Raw genomic sequence first — 14,521 nt, 5'->3', positions numbered from 1 at the left:
TCCGTCTTCCTCAGGGGCCATGCAGAAAGGGACGGCTGGGAATGCTCTATGCTGCTTCGGCCAGGCTGGCCCGTGGAGGACGGGCTTGTGCTGTGATGGGTGACAGGGTTGAGGCAGGGTCCTCAGGTAGAGGGAACAAAAAAGAACTGAGGCCTGGCAGTGGGAATTTGTGAGTGGGTGGGTTATGGGGAGTGGTCAGTGCCAGGGGCAGGAGGGGCAGGGCTGGGGACGGGGGGAGGGGAGGCCCTCATGGCAGCCAGGGAGCGGGGAGATGTGCCTCACGTGTTAGAACAGGGCTGCAGGAGGGGAGTGGGCCCCAGGATCCAGGTGGTCTTTGGGTTTTGTTGTCACCAACCCAGGGACAGAAGGGGAAACTGAGGCCTGGGGGGTGCAGTGACGATGTGTGCCACAGGCCTGCTCTTCTCTAGTACTCAGGCTCTGAGTGGGCCACAGGGACAGTGTGAAGGAATGGAGCAGCACTGGGCCTCTCGGGGGCCTCTCCGTGTCACTGGTTCCACAGTCAAGGTCTTTAGCCTTGCTAATTAGTCGCTAACTACACACCCTGAGACATGTGCCTGTCTTGATCACAGGGTCTGCTTTCCACACTCAGTTTTGTCTCTTTCCTGGCAACGCTTGGAGAAAAAACCCAGCGGCCTCCCTTCTCTCGAGGAAGAGTCACCCGCAGATGTTTTTACAAAGTTGGGGCCAGGGAACATATGAATAAATGCCACGATTCATGTTTGCAAACCCCACCCTGCCAGCTTCTGTCTTGACGAGCAAGGGGGCTGGGTGGAGGCAGATGTGGAACCTGGGAATGCGGCCAAGGGCTTTGTGCGAGACAGTGTTCCCTGTCGCAGGCAGAGCTAAGTGGCATGCAGAGCAGGGAAGCTCCGTGACAACTGGGGGGCTCTGGGTGCCTGCAGGCTGGCCCACTGGCCAGTCATCGCCTGGCTGCCCCCAAACAGGTGGACTGCCTTCTGGGGCTCCCAGTGGGGTGCCCCCCGCCCCAGGCCCTCCAGAGAGGCTCAACTACCCTAAAGGTCAACGGGTACATTCCTGATTATTGTAATAGCAGCAATCAGGACAAGTGGTGCTGAGTCCTGCTGTTCTGCTCCCAGTCTCCCCCCCAGCCCCAGCCACCCATGGCCTCCCCCAGCCCCGAGAGGGGGGCTCTCAGGGCAGAGGTCCTTAGCCCTATTTTACAGATGTGCACACTGAGGTCTGGTGGAATTCAAGACCCCTATTTCAATCAAAGGCATCAGCCGTGCAGTGTCGTGTGGGCAGTGTGGATGGGACTGGGTGGTTTCCTGACTGCTGACTTTGGGACTGAAGCTTGGTGTGAATGTCAGTTGAATGGGGCATAGATATTTTTAGAATTTGGGGTGACCATCTGCTCCAGTTTCTGCCCAAGGAGATTTGGCCACCTCTCCTCCTTTGTGTGCATGGAGTCTCTCTGATACTTATTAAGCACCTACTGTTTGCCCCTCTGGGACACTCAGCAGCTTACTGAGGGGTCCTCTCTGACAGACTCCCATTGAGGTTAGGAGGACTCTTGTCTTTAGAAAGCACCCAGCAGCAGACAGGGACTGCTCAGGGAGAAAAGACAGGGGGACACAGACGAGGAGACAGAACATCAGCGAGAGAAAGCCTGCCACCTTCCCCCAGGGTTTGCCCTCAGCGAAGGGGTGGGAGAGAGAGAAGTGAAGCCAGGATCTCTGGGACCAGGAGAGAGAACAAGACAAGGGACAGGTGGAGATCAGGGGCTGAGCAGCTGTCACTGGAGGAGGTGGGAATAGACACCCCACCCCCAGCTCCCCAGGCACTGCACATAGGAGAGCAATGCACACGTGTGAGGCAGGCTTCCTGGAGGAGGTGCCAGGTTTGAGATGGAGCCAGGCTGCAGGGATGGGTGTGGGCGGCATGGGTCCCAGTGGCAGACCCCCATGGGCTGTTGACTCCTTGGTGTCCAGGGCCTGGGTGCATTGCTGTCCCGAGTTTGCAGTGCTGAGCCCGCCAGTGGCCCCGAGAGGGAAGGGCCCTCCCTGGGGAGGGAACCAGCCACAGAGGTTTCTCTCTGCAACCTCAGAATGGTGTTTCAATTAGTCAAGTCCTCAAATCATTGTTTACTGCTCCCCACACACGGAAGGTTTATTAAAAGCTGGGCCAAGTTAAAAATACTGACGACAGAGATGTGCAGACCGAGGGAGCCGATGAGACAGGCGCCCCCAAACCACGAGGAAGCCGCGATGGCTCCTCCCGAGGGAATCCCTGCCCACGTCCTGTCGGTGGCCCAGCTGGCAGGCTACCCGCCAACCGTGTGGAGGGAGACAGGGCGGCCACTCGCAGCTGCGCCAGCTCGTCTCTGCCTGTGTCGAGTGCCAGTGCATGACCAGGCTTCGCAGCCCTGGGGGTTGAAAAGACCTGAGCAGGGGGGAGGTGAGGCCCCCTCCCCGCCCACCCAACCCCTGCAGGAGCTTCCAGTTTGTGGGAAGCGTGTGTGGTGTTAGACACATCCCATCACCGGCCACCAACCTCAGAAGCCCTAAGGGTCACTGTAGGGGGGGCAAGAGCTTGGTGGGACAGCCCCACCTGGCAGGGGTGTTCAGGGAAGCGCTCCAGGAGGAGGCTGTCTCTGGCATGAGGTGGAATGCGGGGAGCAAGGGCATGGGCATGTCCAGGTGTGTCCTCTTCACAGAAGGATGACCTGGGGCCTTCCTTGGAGGCCAGGATGAGTCGCCAGACTTCATGCCGTAGCGTGGGAAGCCTGCGAGGCTTGGGGGTGTCCCTGCGAGTGGGGACTTCAGTTCCCTCCCCAGACATGAGCCCTTCGGACCCACCTCGCCCTGGCTCGAAGAAGGCTCTAGACTCAAGAGGTGCACAGAGAGGATGTACTATGAAGCCCCAAACCATGAGCCCCCTCTGGAGTAAAAGAGCAGGAGTAAAGAGCAGGGCTGCAGCAACGCTTACGGACACGAGATGTTTGAATAGCGGCAGAAACTGAACCGAGGCAAGCACGAGGGCCTCCAAAGATCAGTGCAGTGTCACACAGAGCCCTGGGTGAGAGTCCTTTGCTGGGCCTCAGTTTACCCATAGGTACCATGTTGAGAGAGAGCTCTCCTGTCGAACATTCCACGGCACCGTCCATCCATACATGATGTGTTCACTCCACAAACACTCCCTGGGCCCTCACCATGTGGCCGGGGCACGGATGAGAATCCGACACAGACCGGGCCTTCAGAGCCTTCCTCCCACCCGCTGCTGCACAGAGCGGCTCACGGGCCTCTAAGGCAGAGCCTGACAAATGCTGGGTTCTGAGGAGCAGATAAAATCATGTGAAACCACCGTGCAAGTTAAAAGCACAAATAACGTTCGCGCTCCTCCAGTAAGGACAATTGCTGGGTGCTTCCTGGGGCCTGGGCCCCGAGTGGCTTTCTTTTGGCTGGCTGTGTGTGAGGACTGGGACATGGTATCATAGGGCACCTACTATGCCCCAGACGGGGGCCGCCTCACCCCATGGGCGCAGTAACTCAATTACAGTGCAGATCATATTAGCAGAGGTGTCGGTTTGAATCCTTGTCTCCCCAACAGACCAGGAACCTGCAGAGGAGCAAGACCGTGTTCTCCTCATTTAATTAATCAATTATGTCCTCACTCAGCATCTGCTGCCTCTCAGACTGTAAATACCCTGGAATCTCTCCCATCTTGAGATGGAGACAAACACACACGCGCATGCACGCACTCACACACGCACCCGCTTGCATCCTGAAGCCCTGTGCCGGCTAGCCCCCTCTCTTCTCTCCCATCTTGAGATGGAGACAAACACACACGCGCATGCACGCACTCACACACGCACCCACTTGCATCCTGAAGCCCTGTGCCGGCTAGCCCCCTCTCCCTGCACAGCTCCTGGCCTCCAGCTCTGCACCTCCCACTCCCTGCACAGCCTCTGCAGCCAGCAACTTCCCCATCCCGCCCCGAGGCATCCGCCTGACTGGCTCCAATGGCTCTTCTCAGCTTCAATGATGTCCCTTCTGCACTGGGACCAATGGCCACTTTCTCCCTCACTCCTTTTTCTCACTTGGTGTCTGGGATTCCCCTGTTTCTATGAAGACAGGGTTTTGAGAGTGTTTATGTGCATCGAGGAAGGAGCCAGTGGAGGGAAAGGGGCTGAATACACAGGGCCAAGCGGGGATAGTGGGGCCCCGGCCTGGTCCCTTTAGGCGGCTTCTTCTGTTTCCTTTGTGAACTCCTCTTCTTTCCCTTCCTTAAATGCTGTTGCATCTAGGTCTCTGTTCCCAGCCCAATCTCCTGGTCCCCCTCTCTCTGGTCACCCCTCCACTCTCCACCACCATGGCCTCACACCAATTTTCCTCTGGCCCACAAACTATCCCCCATGCACCTCTCCCAACTGCTCTGTGGTGCCTCCACCCATCCAGGCCATTATGGCAACAGGCCTGTGTCTCTGCCCTGACCCAGGTGGATGTGGGTGCACAGGTGAGGAGTCAGAGCCAAGGAAGATCAAGAGGGGAAACTGAGGCCCAGAGAAGAGGGGAAAGGCTTTGCCCAAGATCACCCTGGGCTTTATTCAAATCCTGACTCCAGGCCTGTAGCATCTCTTCTGCACATTTTTAGCTCTTGCAGATGTCCCCCAGCCCCTCCTGAGTGTGGTTCTCAGCTCACGTGGTGGCTGGGGGTGCTCCCCACCTTCACGGTCCTGCTGGGGTTCCTCCTCTGATGGAAGCCCCATAGCTGCACCTGACACCCAGCAGCCTTGGTCCTGGTAGGCCTGGCCAATAGAGGTCCTTGAGAGAAAGGAACACTCTCACCCTAGATTGGCAGCCCCTGGTTGGGTAGTTAACCAGCGCAGCTGACTTGGGTCCTACCTGGGAAGGAGGTTGCGGCTCTGCATCTGTGCTGGTGCTCTGAGCGCAGGCCTGCAATCGCTTCCCCTGTCCCTCTAATTCCACCACTGAGCCAGCCCAGGGCTGGGCACTGCTCTGAGCTGGTGCGTACCCTGAAGCAGCGAGAGTTAGCAGCAAGAGGCCTGGGCTCCAGCCAGAAGACCTGGATTCAAACCCCAGCTCTGGCACTAAGAAGCTTCTCTGGCCTCAGTTTCCCCTACTGAAAAGGAGGCAGCTGGGTTCGGGGATGCTCTGGATCGTGCAGGCTCTTTTCCTTCTGTCTCTTGAAGAACCATCCTCCACTCTCTGCCCTTGTTCTGTGCACCTGGTGGCTCACCTGGACGCTTCACATCAGCCTGGCCCCTGGGTGGCCACGGCAGCCCCAGCGGATCAAGGGGAGGGGAGAGAACCAGGGCAGGCTCCCGCCATGGGGTCACCATGGACCGGAGAGCCCTGAACCCATGGTCTTGCTCACCCACCTCCTCTCTACCTCGCTCTCCCCTTGACCGCAGGCCCACGGGGTAACTGGGCCTGCAGTTATCCCTCTGGTTTCCTTATGCCCCGCTTATATCTATGTAAATAGTCCCTTTATTAAACTCTGTTCGAATAACCATCTTGTGTGCACCATCTGTTTCCTGCTGGGACCCTGCCTGAATCACACCAGCCTCGCAGTTCCTGGGCCCCTTGTTAACTCAAGCTGTCAAGCAGGGAGGGAAGAGGCTGGACACAGATCCCCAGGGGTGGGCCTTGACCTGTGGAAGGCTTTCTGCATTGTACATGCTGGTTCAGGGCAGCGGCGAGGCCTCAGGTGGGTGGGCCTAAGAGGCCACGTTGAAGGGAGCTGGACCCAGATGGTGACTGACCCTGAGCAGCCCTGGGCAGTTCCCACAGCCCTTCCCCACACTGCCAGCATCATCAGGATCCTCCTGTTAGAGGCGAGGCCAGGACCAGACCCTGAGCGCCTACTTAGTGCCAGTACTGGGTGGAAGTTTCCCATCCAGACTCTCATCTCCCCTGCGCGACCCTTCCGGGTGGGTGACCATCCCACAGGGGAATAAACAGTGGCCCAGAGAGCTGGAGCCAGTGCCCCAAGCTCACCTGCCACCCACCCACCCACCACCTGCCCTCCTTCCCTCTTCTGCTACTCTGCCTTGTGCAGAGAAAGTACTGAAAAATACCAAATATACTGAGAATACTTCTCTAGTTAGCAGGGAAAAAAAAAAAAACCCACGACTCAAAAACTGTGGTGAGAATGTGCCTGTGGGGTCCCTTGCATGAAAAATACCAAATATACTGAGAATACTTCTCTAGTTAGCAGGGAAAAAAAAAAAAACCCACTCAAAAACTGTGGTGAGAATGTGCCTGTGGGGTCCCTTGCATGGCATGGATGAATCAATGGGGCCCTATTGCTGGCCACAGAAAGGCGAGGCCGCTGCCCAGCCGCTCACAGAAGGAAGGGGAGTTAAGTCAAACACAATCAGAAATAATTAGCCCATCGAGAGAGGCAGGAAAAACCACTGAAAAGAAACGCAGTCTAAAGTCTGAAGGCAAATCTTCACAGGGAAGAGGGTCTCCCCAGACTTTAAAAGACCATTTCTGATCTCCGAGGCCCCCAACCCTGCCAAGTGGTTTCTGATCGATTCCTTGCTAAGATGGTGCAATTCAATTCCAAGAATACTTAATGAGAACCTACTGTGTGCCGAATTCTGAGCTTGGAGCCCTGAGAAAGCTGAAATGAATTTGGGAAGGACAAATTTATGTCCTTGCTTCCTTATTTCTTTCCTCCCTCCCCTGGGCCCAGAGGCTGATGCAGTCATTGGTGGCTTGGACCAGGGTGGTGGTGGCCAGAATGGGGGCATGGGAATGGATTGGAGAGCCATGGAAGAGGTGCAGTCTCCAGGACCTGGGGCCCGTGTGCACGGAGAGAGGGGCGAGGCTGAGGGAGCTCCAAGCTGGATCAGGTGGTGGAGGTCCTTGAGGAGACCTGGGGGATGATGAATGGAGATGATGGTTTTAGGGGGACCTCCAGGGGAGAGGTCTGGGAGGCAGCAGGCTCATAGCCAGGCTCCATTTGGAGCAATAAAGGTAGACAGAGCTGGATTCCATCGTGCAGACTTGCAGATGGGTGGGCAGGCCGGAGGCTGGTGCAGGGAAAAATGAGGAAAGAGAAAATGAAGGGGTGGGGGTGTATGGCCAGCCCGGGCAGCAGTCTTGCAGTGAGGAAAGGACCACACTCTCAATTCCAACCCCACTCTTAAGACATGACTTCTTCCCTGTATTGAGTCATGGCTTTTTGGCCAGGTCTTAGACCTGTTTAAACAAGGGAACGTGAGGATTCCTCAAAGGATGTTTTAGGATCAACATTTCCAGTCCTCCTGACAGGGCCCCACTCCTCAGTATTCTAGTCCTGCTCTGCCAATTCCTTGCTGTGTGACCCATGGAGAATTTCTTAGCCGCTCTGGGCCCCGCATCCGACTCTGTGGCTGAGAGGGAAGCCCCCATAGCTGGTGGGGAAGAAGGCATGGATATCTCTGTGCAGGGATCAAATTAAGTCTCATTATAAACAGACCAAACTTGACTTTGGGTACCACCCACCCCTGTGTGTGGGGGGTGGGGGAACTGGGGTAAACTCAGGCCAGGTGTCCCCTGCCCTCTATCCCCAGCTGGAGCCTTGCTGTAGACAGCTAGGTAGGGCCTCCGGAGGTGCAGAGCGTCGCCATAGGAACGAGCTCCTGGAGAGCAGCTTGGAGGAGCAGGCGCTGGGGGAGGTGGCGGTGGGGAGCGGCTCTGGATGTGGTCTCCACGCAGTTGCTCCCCACACTCCTAGTAAAAGAGCTGGGGGCACCACCGCCACGTTGGGGGCCCTCCTTTGGGAAGCCCTGTTTTGAGGCTGAGTAACCCCTGAAGCCCAGAGATCAGAGGTGGCAAGAGGACGGCTGGCTGGAGAGGGCCACGCTGCTGTGGCTAGTTGCTAGGACACAGGATCTTTCCAAGGGGCCCATGGTAACCCTCCGAGGACACTTTGTGCCTCATTCATTTATTCATTAATTCACTTAATCCATAAACACCTCGAGGGCAGCTCTGCAGGCCCCCGGCTGTGGGGCACAGGGCTGAGCAAGCTGCTTCTGGCCCTACCGGGGTCAGGCACACGTGCAAAACCCATTAACACCAGGCAGGAAAGTGTGCTTGGGGCCAAGAAGATGCCCAAGGCGGCTGAGGAGGCCACAGGCTCTCTCGCTTCCCCCGCCCCCGGGCCAGCGCTGGGCCGGGAGGACCTGGCAGGCTCGGGGGAAGGTCTTCTGGAGGAGAAGGGAAAGGAACAAACAAGAGCCTTTCTCACCTGCCCCGGTCCCAGTCCCCTCCTCAGGGACGGGGCAATATCTTCCTTTGCAGGAGATCCCCAACGCCTCAGACGCAGCACTGAAAACATTTTTTAAATATAATTGAATGAAAGTGCTAATGCTTCCTTACAAATAACAGAATAAATATAGTACGGGAACATCTTAAATTCCTCGAGAGATGTGTGTTTTCACATCCCTAAACTCGACAGAGCTTCCTGCAGACAGGTTTGGGGGCCAAGCCGTGGTGCACACCCTCCCTTTCATGAACACAGACGCAGAGATGCCGTGGGGCTACGATTCAGCCACGATCACCCCAAACCCCTACTCTGGGGTCAAGATGGGGGCTGTCCTTCCAGGGGTTCCGGGCTTGAGAAGATGATTTCTTCTGTGGCTAAAGGAGGTCTCCTGTTTCTAATTGGTCAGGGGACACTCTGCGTGTGCCTTTGAAGGGCCCAAGTAGCTGGCCCTTCTGGGAAGGTGGGTTGGTGGGCGCTGCATGGGATGTGTGGGTGGTTCAGCCAGATTCCCAAGACTCAGCATCAAGTCTAAGCATGACGTGTTCATAGGGTGGCCCTGGTATGAGAAAAGGGGGATTCTTGTTCTGTGGGCTCTATTTGCCAGGCTGGGGGTGGGGGAGCTGTAGAATGTTCAAGAATAGTTAAGAAACAGTCATGTCCAAAATGCTGAGTTTTGCGAAGTTCTCCAGCTTCATTCTGCACTGTGCTAAGTCTGCCCTAAGTAACGCGACAACCTACACTTTTTAACCATGTCATGTGTGTGCGTGTGTACGCACACCCACACCCTCTCTGTGCCTCTGTATATCTGTTCTCACCCTCTGACACACACTCCCCATACTGGCATCACTCTGGAGAACTCCTATCCATCCCTGCACACTCAGCCCAAGGACTGCCACCCCAGGAAGTGCCTATCCCCCTCCCCACTTGTACCCAGGTCCCCTTTGCTTGCCAACCTCCCGGCACACACACCTTGTGGTGAGAGGCCACCTTGGGACCCATCATTGCGCCCACTCCAGGGGGCCTTAGCAGAGCCTGAGGTACACAGTAGGAACTCAGTCAACGCAGGGCAGATGAAAGACTATATTTAAAAAGGGGAGTCTCCATTCTATGGAAAATTAACTTCTGGGAATTTCTGATGAATGAAAAATGACTTTCTGCTGAAGCCTGCGTGGACGAGCTAAGTGATGAAAAGACTGCTTTTTCCTCTGGTCCCTGCTTTCCTCCCTCCTGGGTAGGGGGGAGTTTACTTACAGGTGTGGGGGTGAAGCAGGAGTTATTATTAACCCCACCGGAGACCCCAAAGCTCCCCGCGCGCAGCATGACTCAGTGGCGCCCTTCACGAGGCTAATCTGATAGATGACGTGGACGATTAGAGTTGTGAACTTGACATGTGTGCCGATTGCAATGGTGAGGAAGAAAGCGAGAAGTCTATTTTTGAATTCTATCATTGATGACGAGAAATTGGTTCTGTCTGGGGGAGAGGTATGACACTGCAGAAGCCCACACTAAATATAAACCCAAACCATCGAGTGTCTCCGGCCCCCGGCTCTCTGGTATTTTTCCTCCTGGGAGCTTGTGGTGTAGGTCCTGGGGGCGCCGAGTCACAGGCAGGCCTGCGTCAGAGATGTGGGGCCGTGTGTGAGCTCTGCGCCCCCTCCGGTCCCCCGCTGTCCTGGAGTGGCCTGGAGTTGTCACGCACCTCTGCAGGCCCTGCGCATGAGGCCCGGCACTGGGTCTGTGCCTCCGCTGCCGTGGCCCTCAGCTCGAATGAACACAAGCCCACTTCAGTCTGAAGAGCCTTCTTTCTGAACTTGAAACCAAACCGTCATGTTCTCCAATGTACCCGGGTACGCCTCTCATTTCCCTCCACCCTCCGCCCCCAGACCCCCTCCCATTGCCAGGAAAACCAAGAATTTCTCTCTCCAAAGATGAACTCAGGCTTGGAAAAATAATCCGAAGGGTAGCAGCTGTGCATCTCTTTTGTGTTTGCAGGAAACCCTCATGGCCCCGAAGGTGGCTGAGCTGCCCCCCACCCACCGGAAGAGGGGAGAGCAGGGCCCCGGGGGTACCCTGGGGGTCCTCCCACTCTCCTCCTGACCCAATTCACTCTTACCACTCGGGTTGGCTGAGTGGAGTGCTTTGGCACTTGGTTTCTACTCCGAGTAGACCCTGGTTGGAATCCCAGCTCTGCCACTCATTAGCTGAGGACCGCTCTTGGGTCTCCCGGCCTCAGCGTGCTCATCTCTGAAATGGGCTTGCAATTCCCACCCAGCCCCGGTGGTAAGGAGGTGCTGATGAGCCGGGGCTAAATCAGAATCTAAATCTTAGGGGAAAGTCAGGGAGAGGCAGAAAGGCACTTGGCTATAAGCCCCCTAACCTGGGCCTGTGGCATCTTGGTGGAGGAGATCCCTCCCCGCCATCTCTAGGATGCTACAGTTCTAGGACTCTGACTAGGTGACCCGAGTCTCTGGGCACTGGTCCTCGCCTTGCTAAATAAGCAGTCTTTTAGAGAAGAATGTACGGTGTGTCGGGAAGGAAGGACAAAGGCACCTGGGAGTCCTCACTGGATCTCAGTACAACGGCCACTAGGACTGGATCAGTGGTGGCTCAGAAACCTCCAAAAAAACACGACTGAGTCTGGGCAGAAACAAAGCCTCAAGCTGTGGAGATTCTCAACGGGGGGGGGTTCAGTACAACGGCCACTAGGACTGGATCAGTGGTGGCTCAGAAACCTCCAAAAAAACACGACCGAGTCTGGGCAGAAACAAAGCCTCAAGCTGTGGAGATTCTCAACGGGGGGTGGGGGTGGGGGGCAATGCAGAGAGGATGTCAAGGTCAGGGGAGCCCCCCAAGGCTGCCCTTCCCCTGCTGTGCACGCCCAGGACGAGCTGGTCTCAGAGGCCCCTGTCCCTCAACCCTGCTGAGCCTCCCTGATCGGCGATTCTGTCTTTAATCAAGGGGATGTGAGGTGGTGCTGGCTGGGGGCGGTGTCGGGGTTTGAAGAGGTGGGAGAGGGAGAGGACGGGAAGGGGGAGAGTAGGAAGGAGGAAGGAAGAGGGGGGAGAGAACATGTCTTTGGTTCCCTCAGAAAACTTGCACCCATCACCAGCAAAGCCCAGCGAGCTGGCCTACGGGCAGATTCCGCCTGCTGGGGGCCTGGGGCTGCAGGTAGAGCCGCTCAGCTTGGCAAGAAGAAGCCTAGATCCATTGAAGCCCAGGCCCTGTGTTTCAATCTAGTCACACAGTTTGCAGGTCCAGTCCCTGCTACCCATGTAGACCACCGGCCATGCCAAATTGTGAAGACTGGTGGAGAGTGCATTTGCAGAGGGCAGGGGCTGCGGCCTCATCTCTCCAATCCCAAGGCCCTGCACACAGAGTGCGGCAGAGTTAGAGGAGGGTGCCGTCCCGATGCTCCCCCACCCCCAGGGTCTGCTTGCAAACAGCAGACGGTGCCGACTTCTCCCCAAGGGACTAGATTGGCATTTTCATCCTTTCTGTGCAGCCTTAAAGTCTGTGACAAACACCAACCTCCCCTCCGTACCGCTCCTAAGCTACCCTTTCTGAGCGTCTGCTTGCTGAAAAAAAATGTCCAGTCTCCTGAATTTATAAATGCTTTATTAAGACTAGAGCAAACCAACAGAAAGCTCCCTGGCTTGTAGCCCCCCCCCCCTCTCCGAAGTGCCCCTGCAGGGGGCTCCAGAAGAGAGCCTATGTCAGAAGGACCCTGCCTGCCCCGCTTTGAGATCTCTCTAGCTGGCTGCGGTGGAGGCCCGGGTTGCAGCTGTTGGAGAAAGAGCTGGAAGGGGCTGAGGCCAGACTGTGTAAGCACAGTGCTTTTCTATTTACTAAAACCCCTGAGATCTCTTTGGGGACAGGTGTGGCATCCCAGTTCATAGACAAGGAAACAGGGCTCAGAGAGGGAAGTGACTGGCCCAGGGCCCTCGGCAGGCAGGCCTGAGATGGAGATGGGATTAGAGAGCAGGTGCCCATCAGCCAAGGGAGTGCCCTTTCAGTTAAAGCCTGTGACATTTGGACACTGATTCCCTGGGGTGAGAATGCCTTTTCCTGGCCTCTCTCCCTGTCCAAAACTGGGGAGGGCTGTGTGTGGGAAGGGACCTGGAGGGGGAGGGGAGGAGTCTGGGGGTCCCCTTTGTACTTCATGCAATACACAACCTCTCCACATGACTTTGGCAGGAGTCTGGGGAGCCCTCACCCCAGGGCCGCCCAGCCCCAAGATCCTCCGCCCCTCCTTGGCTTCTGGCTGAGAACCCAGCCCTTCCCAGTCTGCCTGTCCACATGGGATAATTTTGGAGGCTGAGGTCAGGGACCTGGGAGGAAGGGAAGAGAGGAAGGTGAGTTGGGGAGACCTTGGCGATTGCCTTGGAATGGGCAGTGGGGTCTCCAAGTTTGGGCCTGTCAGCCACCCTTGTTCTAGCCCAGGGGCCTTGGGCAAGAGAACTTCCACCACTGGACTCCACTTCTTGACTTGAGAAAAGAGCCCATGGAAGAGGGTGGGGTCACAGAAATGCAGGGGCACGCGGTGGGCATGTAGTAGGTACCCCAACTGCTCCCTCTAGCCTACCCCCAAAGCCACTACCAACAGCCCCAACACATCTGGGTCTTCTGCAGAAAACATCAGGGAAGGGACACCTTCCACAAGGGGGTGAGGATTTTCCTCTAGCTTGGAGCCAGCCCAGAGCAGCTCCAGGGACCCCACCCAGCCATGTACCCATTCCAGGCTGCCTTCCCAGAGCACCGACTTAGAGCCCATGTGCCTGGGGGCTCCACTGGCCCACCTTCCCACACCTATCCCTAAGAGGGCAAGTGTGTCCTCAATTTTGCCAGGGCCCTGTAAGATGGCCTAAAAAGCACCCACTCCCTAAGTTCAAAGTGGCAAAGATTGCCCCACTCCCCTGCACTGTGGGGAAATGGAGACCATGAACTGGGTGGGCACCCACTAGCTGCACCGGGGGTCTATATGCAAATTAAGCATACAAAAATAACCCATCCAAAGATCCTGACCTCTTGGGACCCTTCCCCAGGAGGTTAAACACTTTTAACCCCTTCCATCCATCTCCCTCCCTATGTTCCTGAGCTTCCCTGATGCAGACAGGGCCGGATGGTGGGGGAAAGGCTGCTGAGCAGAATAGAGGGCTCTAAACTGAGGCTGGTGGCTGGTGGGGAGGGGGGAGGCCTGAAGAGCCCCTCCTCTCCCCAGGAGCTCTGCAGAGACAGAGGGTCTCGGCAAGGTCAGCATCCCCCACCTCCATGCGGGGGACCTCTGGCTGAAGGATTCCCAGTGGGTCTAAAATAACTGCAGAGTGGCTGGTGTGCAAACGTCTGTGTGTGCGTGAGCGTAATTGTGAGGTTGCCCACATGTGTCCCTGTGGACAAAGACAGATGCGATTGCTTGTGTGTGTGTGCACTGGGGGAAGTTGTGTGTTGGGTGACTGCATATGTGTGTTTTTGTAAGCAAGGGACCAAGAGCCTGTGATTGTGAGTTTTGGGAACTGGGGATGCGTGCTTCTGAATGTCAGGTGTGTGGCTGTTGTGTGCGTGAGCGCCCGTGTGTTTATGCTCCAGCATGACTAAGGCCCTCACTGTGATGTGGATGCGTGTGCGTGGATGTGTCGGCTGGTTTGTAAAGTGTATGGCGTGCTGAGGTGAGCATGCGGCTTTATGTGGAGGGGCCCAGGATTTCGTAGCCCTGTGTAGGCTCCCTCTCGGGGTCTATGACTAGGCATGTGCAGCTCCGACTGTTTCTAGAACAGTGTGTCTGTGTTGCAGTGTGTTTGGGTTGTAGTGTGCGTTTGGGGTGCAGTGTGTGTGTGTTGCTATAAGTGTGTATGCATTTTCCTGCCTCATCATGGCGAGGGATACTGGGGACATGAGGCTTTTGATAAGTGTTTTTCTGGGAGCGTGTGTGATTATGTGCATATTCCACGTCGTGACAGTGTACCTTTGTGTTCTTCTGGGTCTATGACCCATGGCGTATGTGCTCGGGACCTTGGCACGAAGCGTTTCGGTGTTTCTGTGTTTCGAGCGTGTCCTTGTGTTTTCCCGGGGTCTGAGGCCCAGCCCAGGTTCGGTTCATGCTACTTGTCCGAAGAGGGCCGTGCGTGCGCGCCCGGGTGCTGTCCTGTGCCGGCAACATGTGCTAAGCGTGCGCACGGTACCTGCGCCCGTCTAGCCACGAGTGCACCCGTGTAGGCGAGCGGGCTTCCGGGACGTTGCGGTGGTGGGGGGCGGGGGTCACCGGGAC

General features: G+C 56.6%; 1 protein-coding gene across 1 annotated transcript in view; it reads left to right on the top strand.

The window, feature by feature from the left end:
• Positions 1-2,246: 2,246 nt before the first annotated feature.
• Positions 2,247-14,521, top strand: part of DLK1 (delta-like 1 homolog (Drosophila)) — a 23,691-nt gene continuing 11,416 nt past the window's right edge. The window contains exon 1 of the mRNA XM_008585110.1: positions 2,247-2,436. Within this exon, the coding sequence (XP_008583332.1) occupies positions 2,247-2,436 (190 nt within the window). The remainder of the gene's footprint in view (positions 2,437-14,521) is intronic.

The sequence above is a fragment of the Galeopterus variegatus genome, unplaced genomic scaffold, assembly GCF_000696425.1.
Source record: "Galeopterus variegatus unplaced genomic scaffold, G_variegatus-3.0.2 Scaffold3455, whole genome shotgun sequence".
NCBI lineage: Eukaryota > Metazoa > Chordata > Mammalia > Dermoptera > Cynocephalidae > Galeopterus > Galeopterus variegatus.
This window is presented reverse-complemented; position numbering and strand designations above follow the sequence as displayed.